The sequence below is a fragment of the Carex rostrata genome, chromosome 9, assembly GCF_964058835.1.
Source record: "Carex rostrata chromosome 9, lpCarRost1.2, whole genome shotgun sequence".
In the NCBI taxonomy this organism is placed as follows: Eukaryota; Viridiplantae; Streptophyta; class Magnoliopsida; order Poales; family Cyperaceae; genus Carex; species Carex rostrata.
Window position 1 is genome coordinate 657,448 of NC_135926.1, and position 13,487 is coordinate 670,934.

General features: G+C 33.0%; 2 protein-coding genes across 2 annotated transcripts; both read right to left on the bottom strand.

Annotated features, from left to right (window-relative positions):
• Positions 1–3,593: 3,593 nt before the first annotated feature.
• Positions 3,594–4,080, bottom strand: PC1 (pollen calcium-binding protein 1). Its single transcript, XM_078308806.1, has one exon. The coding sequence runs from the start codon at positions 4,006–4,008 to the stop codon at positions 3,763–3,765; it is 246 nt and encodes an 81-aa protein (XP_078164932.1). The 5' UTR covers positions 4,009–4,080; the 3' UTR covers positions 3,594–3,762.
• Positions 4,081–5,486: 1,406 nt separating this feature from the next.
• Positions 5,487–6,053, bottom strand: LOC144559321 (protein VACUOLELESS GAMETOPHYTES-like). The gene has a single exon (XM_078308335.1). It carries the CDS (start codon positions 6,051–6,053, stop codon positions 5,487–5,489), a length of 567 nt encoding a protein of 188 aa, XP_078164461.1.
• Positions 6,054–13,487: the final 7,434 nt, after the last annotated feature.

Genomic DNA, 13,487 nt, shown 5'->3' on the forward strand with positions numbered 1-13,487 from the left:
GTCACCTCATATAATTAATGATTGGGAGATGGATGGGAAAAATAAACTGGGGGAAAGAAATCTTTATTTTTTTTTAATGTTCAATTCAGTGCTAAAAATGAGAAATGTGAAGGCAAAACCCCCACGCCGCTAAACATCTGAGTAATAAATCTAACTTGAAAGATAGTAAAAATGATATTAAAACATTCATTTTAATGTCTAATTTTTATAGCAAACATTCATTTTATACACAGTAAATATCTTTTTTTTTTTTTTTTTTAAAGTCTGATATGTTTGCTATTTTTTTTCTTGAAGGGCATTAATAAAAATTCCGGAAGCTAGAATGGTTGCAATTTGATTCCACTTTATTTGAATTTAAAAAAAAAATAGAGACCGTCATAGAAAAAGTTGCTATTTGCATGCATATAGCAATATAGCATCCAAGCCTATGCAATGGAACACGTATCCTCTGCGTGAACTCAAAAGGGAATCTTTTGAGGTAATTCATCTGGACCGTTTGATATTATACGGAACCAATGTAACCGTCTGATTTTAACACTATTAGTGTAGATCTAGTTGGCACGGATTTGAAAGTAAATTGGACGGTTGAGATGCATTAACTGAAAAGATTTCCTTTGGAGTAAATGCAGAGGATAGAAATTGTATGCGATGGTGGTCAGCACATGCATGGCCTCATGGGACATGGGCTCATGGCTCTGTAACTTATGACCTCAGTACTGCGCACTTTCTGTGGCCCTATTCTTGCAGTGACTTTCGTGTCAAACAATTATACCACACTGACACTATATTTATCCTCTTTTCTTATTTTTATTTGCTTAAATGACAGCAAGTTCTAATGTTTTAGAAACATATATAGAAAAAACGCATATATTGGCCTATGTCATACCTGGATGATAGTATTTACTATATATGGCGTATAATTCCCTAACTTTTACCAATATTAGGAAAAACACAGCTATTATATATTCGAGCATCAAATCAGGTTAATTAATTGGGACGATCGAAGAAGCTGTGGATTATCCGAAAAGCAAAAATAATCTTAGATGTTTTTGGAGCAAAATTATTTACTACGTTACGAGGCACATCATTTGTTTATTCCTTTGCATGATGAATGGAGTACGAAGCACAGAGTGGCAATTGCAAAAAAATTAAGGATATATCTAATCTAATCTAATCTAATCTAACACTAGTTCTAGTTGTTCTGGCTTTAATCCATGCATGCGTTAATGAGATCCATGTTTTAGAACTAAATTAAATATGGATTAAAATCAGACATAATCACTCGTCCACGTACTCTATATTATGATGAATCGCCAACATTTTTATGAACAGAGCAGATGGGAACGTTGTACCAAACCGGTTTGTGGCCTTGAGATCTACAACATGTAATGCAAATCCGATTCGATCCCACTGGAAATAGAGAGAGGGGGTAATGATGAGGTCGTACGTTACACCGGTGGGGTAGACGATCAATGCTGCTAAAATCAAATGCCACCACGCCTTCTCAAATTCTTAACTTGTAATCCTAATAGTTATTCTCCTAATTTATTTATTTTTGACAATTATTCTCTCAATTTTCAATTTGTGATATATAATTAATTTCCAACTGGTTAAACAATTAACATCATTATTTAGTGTTCAAAAATGATAAAAATCCTACAATTTTAGCATTATAAATTTTCACAATTATTCTCTCAACTTTCAATATGCGATAATTAATTTTCAACTGTTAAATTCATTTAACATCATTAGTTATTGGTAATTTGTGTAATTTTTTTTTATAGTTTTATAATAAAAGTACAATAAATTATATAAAAAAATTACTGATTTTTTAAAATGAAATTTGTGAACGAATATTCTCTTTTCGGATAAAATGCAACATAACAATTTATTTGTTTTACATCTATAAAAAAAAAAATTGAAAATTTGGTAGTGACTACCAAAGATTTATTAATAGCTTTGATTACAACCACATGTCCTAACTTATTACATCAAATGGTTTACATTGTACTTGCTCTATTTTGATCTACCCCCAAATTCCCTATAGCTCGTGAGCCAAGCTGTTTCCCCTTTTTGCAAAACCTAAACCACAGCCTCGCATCCTCATCCGCCCTACTAGCCACTATCCGAGTAGGTAATTTTGTGCCTTGAAAAATAAATTCATTGCGTTGCCTCCAAATAGACCAAAGAACAGCCGTGAACAACACAATCGATCCAAACCCTCTTTTGGTTCCCTTGATTGCTACAGTAATGAATTTTTGAAGCTTCCCAAGCTATTAAAAAAAAAAAAAATTGTTAATGGAAATCGGTGGGGTTCCTAGTTCCGTCACTTTTATTCAAAAATCTCTCTAACTTTTTTAAAAGTATCTAGTTTGTCATTTTCCCTTTAAATTAAAAAAATATACAATTATTACAACAAAATTATGTATGTTGAAGTGTTGCTCATTTGTCATTCCAATTAACAGTTTTGAGTCAAATTGATAGTTGCTACGGAATTAATGATTGTGACATATATTGAAAAGTTTGAAAGGACGCAGTTGTCAAAATAAAATTTCCAAAAATTAAATTGCCACGTCGTGTAAATTATATAGTGCCATTATCTCAATCTTTATCATGACTATGTGATGGTTGCAAAAGTAATTGAAAAATCTAAATCGAGCTTGACAAATCCAATCGCATTATACACTCTAAATTGGATGCATCATTTACTTGCACTGTATCTTAAAAAGGTATTTAGACTTGATTATATATAAAAGTGTTTGTACCTTATGTTAAGATAAGGAATAAAAAAAAAATCTTAAATTCTTGTTTATTTTTATTTACTTATTCAACAAAAGTGTGTTCATCTAAAACTTTCTTATAACAATTCAGAAAGAAAATACTGATATAAACACTTACAAATTCATATATGAACAGTTTGCATATTACATAAAAGTATTTTTGGAATGTAAATAAGACCATGTAGTGTGAGAATAATTTCATATTTTTTTTCATAACAAAAGTAGACTCTAACTAGCTGGTTGTAACACCTGTTTGGACATCTAATTGAATACATAAAACCGCATAACACCGAAGACAGATATATTATAAGCACAATTATATATTTTTCACATAAATAGTACTAGTGTTTACCAGTGTAATTAAGTTTCAAAACAAAAAATGTATAGCGAGGATTTTTTGATAAAGAATAACAAAAATTATACACATGGAGAATTAATATAGCAAAATAACATCATGTATTTCAAAAGTGTGTTGCTGAGTTGTATGTTGCCTCATCCATGATGGGCAGGGATGAATATTCAACTTGTACGGTATTGGGCTGATGGACTAGAATTAATTTATTGGGCCAATTTGTATTCAAACGAATTTGGATAAAAAGATGGTATCCAAATTTTTTTTTTCTCCACCAGGTAAACTGCTACTATTTTGATATAAATTAAATTTATGATTCTGATATGTTTCTTCAATGTTCGTGCATCACATTAAGAAAACTAATCTATGGTTTATTTATAGCAATTTAAAGCTATATATCAAATGCAAGTGAATGAATCACATGACTTATAATTTTGTGCTATTTGTAAATAATCTTATCTGCAAAATGCAAAGATCAATTGAAAAATTACAAAATTCTTACTAGCTTCATCCATCATAGAATTAATCAGATCCTATACTTTTAAGAAACAAAATCAATTATGAAAGAACAAAATATTATGTGAAGCCACAGTGGCAAATAATCTCATCCCAAAAATACATATCCAAATCCTAAAAGACCTTAGCAACATCCTTCATGAGGCCCGGGTTGGCTGTGCAGAAAGCAGCAAACTCTGCCAAATCAATGTGCTTGTCTCCATCAGTATCAATTTCGGCCATGGTGCGACTCACCTCATCAGCTGATGTTGACCCCAGCGTGCGCAATGCATCTGTCAACTCGTCCAGGGAGATCTTCCCGTCTCCATTCTTGTCGAACTTCTTGAAAATCCTTTCGTTTTCTGGAGAAAGTTCTTCCATGATTGATTTGGTATTTGCTTGGATTCAAGAGACAAGGTTGTGAAAGAGCGAGATGGGTCTGTTTGATCTTATAAGAAGGTATGTGAGAAGGATTTAAAGGTGGTATTGGCTTTTTCTATGTTTAGTTACGGTTTGTGATTTTGCACAAAGATAAGCAGACTTGTATGTGTCTAAATTAGGGGTCCCTAATCATAGCAAATTTAAGCTAAATTGCAATAAAACGCTGTGGCTTGCCATTGCCTAGATAACGTTTTCGACATACTAATGACATTGATTTGTATGCACCAGAGATGGACCATGTACATGTGTTGAATTATACATTAGGAGAATTTTCTGCATCATACTATTATTCAGCAAATCCATAGTAAATGTTCCTCCATTTCCATGTCTATGCATGACAAAACAAGATTTCTCTTAACAAACTAGTGCACATCCACCTTCTATTTTTCTTTTTACTATTAAAATTCAGCTTAGACTCTGACCAGGGTACACAACTATTGTACCAGTAGCGGTGAGGTCAATTTACCATCTAGGGAATTTTACAAGTTTTTTATCCAGAGAGAAAACTGACCAACAATATATGGTATAATTACCCTTCTTTTTTACAAGATCAGGTGTTCAGATGCCACTCCGACAAATTCATTAAATTAAATTAAAATAGAAGTTTCACACCGTCAGTGTGAGCTAGAATCCAAACAAACAACGGTGACAGTTTACAAAAATGGAAACACTGGTAAGAAATTCTTCGCAGCTCATAATTGAGCATTGTTGCATCCATCAGAAAACCTCTGACATCTTTCTGCTTTTGAATATGAATGACCTTCGATATCTTTGACGGTATTATTACACTTCAAGGCCGAACAAAACTAAGGATTTGAAGTACCAAAATATGATGGAAACAATTCCTCATACTGCACCACATAAAAAAAATTTATTTTCATATAATTGCAAAAATTGTTGTGTTGTGCGGGAGATTGTGATTGTGATGTCCTACCATGTAAAGAAAGGTGCTAATACGCTTCTTGTATCGGAAGCTAATTAAGCCAAAAGATGACTTCAAATTCTATGATTTTGCACAAGATGAAACTAAGAACTAATTGAAATCAGAGCAATTTATAGAATCCATAACAAAAAAAAAAAAATCAACATAAATTGATTCCCATTAAAGTATGCAATTTAGAAGAAAAATAAAAGAACTGATCTTTGCTAATTAAGCCAAAAGATGGCTTAAACTTCCATGATTTTGCACCAGGATGAAACATAGAACTAATTGAAATCAGAGCATTTTACAGAATCCATAACAAATGAAAAAAAAACTCAACATAAAATGATTCCAATTAAAGTATGCAATTTAGAAGAAAAAGAAAGGAACTAATTGTGTCACCATGCCACCAAGTATATTTTGACATACTTGCAATATGTAAACAAGCATTTTGAAATTTTCTAAAAACAACTTTGGCTCTCACTGCCCTGCACTCCTACTTTTTAGTGACCATAGCTCGCTTTTGTGTCTTCTTGCTTGCCTCTGCACCAGCATCTTCCTTGAAAGAGGAGGTAAACAAACATTTACAGTGAAGGTTCACAGAACAAATGCCGCATCGGTATGTCCAAACCGTCAAATTCTTGTTACATGCAGAGCAGCTTCCAGTAGTCGGCACAAGCATCAGGAAGTGATCCGGGTGAAACCTAGTGCGAATAATCCCCGGGAAAAGGGAACAGCTTGGGTGGAGGTTGAAGCCGCAAGGAATGCATTTGTAGTAGAACCCCTTGAGGGGTTCACAACAAAAGTCACAGCATACAGTAGGACCAACGGTTGAGGCTGAGTGATCTGCCAGTACCAAAGTGTGCAATGGGTGGGCAAAGAAGGAGAGAATCTGGGGATAGGTTATGCAACTCTGATGCAGGTTGAAATCACATGTGTTGCACCTGTAGCGCAGGCCGGTGCCAGATGTTTTGCAGAGATTACAACGGAAATCATCTGGCTTGCAGGTCATGAGGAGTAGCTGGTGCTCTGGATGGGTGAAATGCATTATTGTATTTTCCATCTCTTATTGTTCGATCTTCTCCCTCTTTTGTTACTGCTGTACTTTGTTCTAGTATATGGTGTTATTGGGGGAGATAATACGAGAAAAAAGATGTAAAGAATGTATCTTGGGTTTCCTCTCCAGGGAACTTGAGAGACAATGCTCGTTCAAGAAAAAGTAGGAAAGAACAGACAAAATGAAGAATACTACAATTTATAGAAACTAATATAATTTGTTTTCTTTTTGCATTTCAAACTAATATCTTATTAAACCTCGTTAGTCGTTAGAGAAGAATTCGCATCTCTGAGTTAATGCAGAATGAATCTGGACCGTCCGATCTGTGTTGGCACGAATAATAATGGGGCCCCCTGCGTACTTCCTCGGGCCAGTTTGGTCCGGATCTCGATCGAACGGCTGAGAAGCATTAATTTTCTCTTCCGGCAGTAACGAGCAAACTCCCAAATCGCTGTCTTCTTGTTTTGTTTATTGTCTTGTTCTTTTGTTTTTGGTAGTGAATATGAGAGTGATTCTCAACTGATTTTGTCATTTTTTATTCCCACTCCGTATAATTCGTCAATAATTCAGAGAGGATTATAGGACATATGCAATCTATAACTAGGGTTTGAGGATTAATTTTTGGGTTCAGCCTTGGTTCATATGTATACAAATTGTGGGTGTATAAAAAATGCACAGGTGGTGTTTGATGTAATGCCTGATCTAAATGTGGTTCGTTGCGGGTGCATTAATTGCCGGTTATGTGAAATTTGGTAAATGTAAGGAAGCCATGGGTAAGGGTTACACCAGATGATGACACTATAAGCTCGGTTATTGCTTCATATGCACAAACATAGTCTTGTTGTATGTTCTTTCAATTGACAAATTTTAGTAATAATCCTTCAAGAAAATGCTTATAATTAATAAATTTGATCAGTTGGGTTTTTCAGTGTGATTAGAATTGATTAAACTGAAAGTTGGAGTTTGTATTTCGATATAACCACAACATGGCAAGTTCTCTTCAATTAGTAATTTAGTATATATATATATATAAATGTAGAAATAAAAAAATAAAAAAAACAGAAGGTTTGTAAAATGAAACTTGATTTTTTTTTAAATCACTCTTGTGTCAGATTATATTAATTTTTTGAAATCATGACAATAATGCTTTCAGAAATATAATAATATGCAATATGTCATTCATTAGGAGGTAATTAGATTAATAACATGGTAATCACATATTTTTTTGTTTTTCATTCCCGTGTACCGGTATAGCAATAGTGTTTTCTGGTGTTTCATTCAGAAATATAATAATCATGGCAATGGCAATGGCAATAGTGTTTTCATGAAAATGTTTTTATTTATGTCTACTAGCGCCAAATATTCAGTAATTTTATCTTTTTTCTTAGATGGATGAGATTGCTTTATCTGTTAGTAGATGGATACAATTGTCTTCGTGATAAGGATTAAGGAATGGATTAATTCACTATACAAAAGTGAGTGATATCACTTAAGGAGTACTCGGCGAGGAAACCCTCCTCCATAGGCGGATTTAGGAATTCAACACAAAATACTGACTAGAGTATAATTTTTTTTGTCCTGGCGAATCGGAGTGGAGTAGCGGGCTTATCAATATTTTTTCTGAGCAGAGTAGTAAATCAAACTATAATTTTTTTTTTTTTTTATGTTCTTTCTTTCTTTTACGCAAATCAATTTAGACTGACTTTCTTTTTTGCACAATTTTTTTCTACTATACTGTGAATTAAATCCAAAAATAAGCCTTATTTTAGAATAGATATTAGTATAAAATACCACTAGATATATAAAAAAAATATATCAAATCCATGGGTAGGCACTTACCTACCCCTGGACCTCTTTGGGTCCACCACTGCCCCTCAAACCACCCGTGAACTTATCAATCTTCGATATGCTCAAGTGCAACGGTTTTCTATGTCCTCAAGCGCAACGGTTTTCTATTATTAGAAGCATAATTGAACCCAAGGTTCTAAATAGCGTTTATCGCGTCATAGCGGGAAGCCTACAAAAAAAGCTATAGCAAATAGCGTCGCTATAACGAAAGCTATGCTACATAGCATTTTTTATTTTTATAAAAATTATATCATATATGTACTAAATATCAACATTATCTTAGTCTCATAAAACAATAAATAACATCAAATTGATAACAAAATTATAATATTCATAGTGAACCAATACAAAGTCCAAATTGTGACTCAAAATATCCATAGTAATACTAATATCATAAACTATCGATCTTTTTCTATTCAAAATATATTAAACATCATGACATAATCTATTTTTTTCTATATAAATTTCAAAATAATCTAGACATCATGGCACAATTAACTATCTTAATCTATTCAAAATATTCAAACTACCATATAGTAAGTATCATTTTGTTACTTCAAGAAATATCTTAATATATTCAATCTGGGCCTTTATTTAAAGCCCATATAAATTGTCCGTAGCTCAAATAGCACGTTTTGATGCCATAGCACGTTTCGATGCCATAGCATGTTTCGATGCCATAGCTTAGCGTTTAGAGTCCAAAAACGCTATAGCGCGCTATTTAGAACATTGATCAGACCACATTACTCTATTGATACATTGATTTATTTAGGCCTTTATTTCATGATTTATTTATTGGTTGATAAATCAATTGCTTGTTTATACACTGTAAAAGGCTACAAGGGGACTTGATTTGTTTGTTTGATATTATGAATGATTCCTTAAATTGGTTCTGATTTTTCTGATCGAAATTATCAGGGCAAAATTCATTCTCTCCATCTTGTGAAGGGCAAAATGGAAAACACTGTGATTACACCTTAATTTATTGAGGAATCAAAAGCAGGTAGAAATTTCATTTTGCATTTTTTGTAGTTCATCGTTGTAATGTATTAGGTGACGGGCCAATGACCCGTAACTAAGACGGCCCAATATTTTATGGTAAAGCTGCTTCCACGAGTCGCAGCCCAGGGTCCCATGTCTATTAGGTCGTCCGAAGAAAAACAATATACAAACAAAAATCAATCGGGTGCTATTTTTTTTTGTTGTTGAAAGACGCAAGTAATTGTATTGACTTAAAAAGTTACAAGTTAGTTGTTACGTAATATTAGATAATGAGTGTTTTTGAAAATATTCGGTTATAAACAATCTAACACATGTTTTATGTGCTTCTTGTGAGAACAAATTTGAATATTCTTAACTGATTGTAATGATAGAAGTCTAGTGATTGTTTTTTCATGTGTATATTTCGTTATGTTTCTTCTGACACTGTATTGAGTCCTTTGTGCATAAATCATATTTCACTTTCCAAAGTCGAGAAAACATTGAATCAAATCCGACCGAGACATTTACCACTCAATCGGGTGCTATTTGCTATGTTATGTTATGTATCATTTTTGGAGTCTTTTTTCTGTTATTCTTGAAGTCAATTTATAAGCTTAATTTGGATCTAGAGCTGAGAGAAAACTGACCAACAATATACGGTATAATTACCCTTTTTTACGGATATAAATCTGCTGTTATTCCAAAGGGATCACAGACCAACAACATGATTTTTACGGATATAATTACCCGTTTTTTACTAGGTTAGGCCACTCCGACAGATTTCATAAATGAAATGAAAATAAAAGTTTTACAGCTCCAGTGTGAGCTAAAATCAAACAGACATCGGTGACAGTTTACAAAAATGAAAACACTGGTAAGAAATTCTACGCAGCTCATATAATTCAGCATTGCTGCATCCATCAGAAAACCTCTGATACATAAATATATAATATCTCTGCTTTTGAACCTAAATTGCCATCGATATCTCTGACGGTATAATTACACTTCAACGCCGAACCAAACAAAGGATTTGAAGTAACATTATATATATGATGGAAACAATTCCTCGTACTGCACCACATAAAATATTTTTTTTTCATACAAAATTGCTAAATTGTTGTGCGAGAGATTGTGATTTGTGACTGTGATGTCCTACCATGTAAAGAAAGGTCCTAATATGCTTCTTGTATCATATACAAATTAAGCCAAACACTGACATAGATTTCCATGATTTTGAACCAAGATGAAACATAAAACTAATTGAAATCCGAGCTATTTACAGAATCCACAACGAAAAAAATTGACTCAACGTAAAATGATATCTATTAAAGTATACAATTTAGAAGAAAAAGAAAAGAACTGATCTTGACACCATGTATGTTTTGGCATACTTGCAAATGTTAACATGCATTTTGAGATGTTGTAAAAACAAACTTTACCTCTCATTGTCCTGCACTCCTACTTTTTAGTATCATCAACAGAAATAGAACCATGTTCTTTGATATAAGAGGTAAACAAACAGTTATAGTGAAGGTTCAGAGAACAAATGCCGCATCGGTATGTCCAAACCGTCAAATTTTCTTTACAGGCAGAGCAGCTGCCAGTAGTTGGCACGAGCGTGAGCATGTGATCCGGGTGAAACCTAGTGAGAACAGTCCTTGAGGAAAGGGAACAGCTTGGGTGGAGGTTGAAGCCGCAAGGTATGCATTGGTAGTATAATCCCTTCAGGGGCTCACGACAAAGGTCGCAGATAGAGAAACCCGTGGTTGAAGCTGAGTTTTCTGCCAGTACCATTGTGTGCCATGGGTGGGCAAAGAAGGAGAGAGTCTTGGGATAGGTGATGGCTTTGCAGAATGCAGCAAACTCTGCCAAATCAATGTGCCTGTCGCCATTAGTATCAATTTCGGCCATGATGCGACTCACCTCATCAGCCGATGTGGATCCCAGCATCTGCAATGCATCTGTCAACTCGTCAAGGGAAATCTTCCCGTCCCCATTCTTGTTGAACTTCTTGAAAATCCTTTCATTTTCTGGAGAAAGTTCTTCCATGATTAATTTGGTATTTGCTTGGATTGTAGAGATAATTTGTGAAAGAGCGAGATGGGTCTGTTTGATCTTATAAAAAGGAATGTGAGAAGATTTAAGATTTAAAGGTGGTATTGGTTTTTTCTATGTTTAGTTACGGTTTGTGATTTTGCAAGAATATAAGCAGACTTGTCTTACTTAGGGGTCCCTAATCATGGGAATAAATCTGCTACGATTCGAAATAGATGAACAATATTTTGAAATCCCTGCCTTTTCAAATTTAACTATCAATTTGTTTTGAGATGCGTATACAGACAAACTAACTATTTCGAGATGCGTGCACAAAAAAAGTTAAACGGATAGATTTGGAAAAGCAGAAATTTCAGGATACTGTTCATCTAATTCAGATCGCAACAGATTTATTCCCCCCTAATCATAGGGTAGGTTTCTAACTTACCGATTTTTTATTAATAGAAAAATAATAAATTATCGAAATAGGGTTGGTTTCTAATAAAAAATTGATTCATAGGAAGAGCGATAGACGGAATAAACTATCTCCGTCCATCGGTCCATGTAATCAGAACGTTAATTAATGCAAAATCACTAATTAACGAAATAGAAAAAATAAATAAAAACCATACAGTATAAACTATCTCGTTCAGACCTACCCAAAATTTAAAGGTAAACGTGATATTTAATTTCAATAACTGTGCGAAAAATACAGTAAATTTCATTCAAAAAATTAAAAAAAATACCACAAATGATCATAGTTATTAATATATATTTTATATTAAATAATTATAAAGAAATGGTATTATCATTTTATCTGATATTTATACGGGTATCGGGTCGGATTCGGTTATGAATCAGATAATTAAGTCAAATTTATATCCTATCGATTTCAGTATCAGTTCCGGTTCAAATCTAGATCAGATATTAAATTATTAATTTTGTAGCCGTACACATAATTTAACCGGTTATATTTTTTAAACCATACCCTATTCAAATTAATCGGATCCAGATTGGTTTCGATTCAGATCCAAGTTGGTTCATTGAAAAAATAAATAAAAACTGAAATAAAAAAGAGCAAAAGGCATATCCATATCGGTTCAGATCCAGGTCTGTGCGAAAAGAGCAATAAATTTCATTTAAAATCGAAATAAAAACCATACGGTACAAGCCATCTTCTTTTCTGCTCGGAATATTGAAATTTATTGCTCTCTTTGTTGATTGAAACAAATTGATATTAATAGTCTATTCATGGATTTTTGGAACCACAGAATGAAATCAACATCTCCAATATTTTACTTTCTAAAATTATCTCACCTTCAATATTTTAGAGCAAATTTTAATTTATATTACAATGATATATTATGTGAGATGTTTAAGAAAGTACAATTAGATTTAAACGTAAAGGGTTTCTCAAATGCTTGTGAGCGACATGTATCCACTCTGGATCCGAATATGATAATCCATAAATAAGTTATGAGTATCTATCTACCCGGAACAAAAAGACTGGACCCAAAATATCTACGAGTAGATAGGTATCCAGATCTGAATCTGACCCGATTTGAAAATAATAAGCATATGAACCGAAATTCAGACCCGAACACTTTTAAAGTACAAATTCAAATATAATAATATTCGGACCCTACCCGACCCGATAGCACCTCTACGCATTAAATGTACAAATCTGGACATTAAAGATTGTGAGACAGTTTTTCTATATAAATGATACTCAATGTTATATATTATTGGAAATTAATTTTCTATCTATTAAAAATTAGAATAATTCTAGTAAACATGCAACTATTATGGTACATATATTCAGTTGATATAAAGACTTAAAATTATTTTTTCTAAAATTAATTTGGATAATTCCCTCCGCAGTTCTTAGAAACATGAGGCTTCAGATTGATTTTGAAAGAAATAGATCTATTATTGTAATCACATCTATTATTGTACACCTGATAGTCGCTACCAAAATATCAAAAAAAAAAAAAATTAGATCCATCATCAATATCCATGTATATCTAGAATAATCATTTCAGATTCATTTTTCCTTAAAAGAAATAACAGTCAAAATGTAGAACAAATACAACACCTTCTATGCATTCACTATAGTAAAAAAAAACAGTATTATCGGCTGAAAATTTGGTCGCTGATAGTGTGGTCATTGATACTTAGTTGATGATGTCACCGGTCGCTGATGTCTTTTCAGAGACTCATTTTTCTATCACTGATATTATTTGCTAACGTCATATAGAGACCTTCAGGATTAATATGTATTAATAAAACATGGACGGTACAAACTATCCCGTCTTGGATTTTTTTTTTTTTTTTTTTTTTTTGCGTGGGTCTGGAAGGGATAGTTTGTATTGTTCGGATTTTTTTTTTTTTTGTTTCTTAGTAGTTATAGTTAAAATTATATGGGACGGGATTCCTATTTTGTTCTTCCTATAAATCGATCGAGGTTTAATAGAAACCTATCCCTTTTCGATATTTTCTTTTAATTTTCTTATTAATAAAAAAAATTCAACATACTTGCGTGTGTCGAACTTAGGGGTCCTAATCATAGCAAATTTA

Excerpts from the sequence above, each read along its gene's own strand:
- LOC144559321 (XM_078308335.1), bottom strand. The coding sequence starts at position 6,053 with ATGGAAAATACAATAATGCATTTCACCCATCCAGAGCACCAGCTACTC.
- PC1 (XM_078308806.1), bottom strand. The coding sequence starts at position 4,008 with ATGGAAGAACTTTCTCCAGAAAACGAAAGGATTTTCAAGAAGTTCGAC.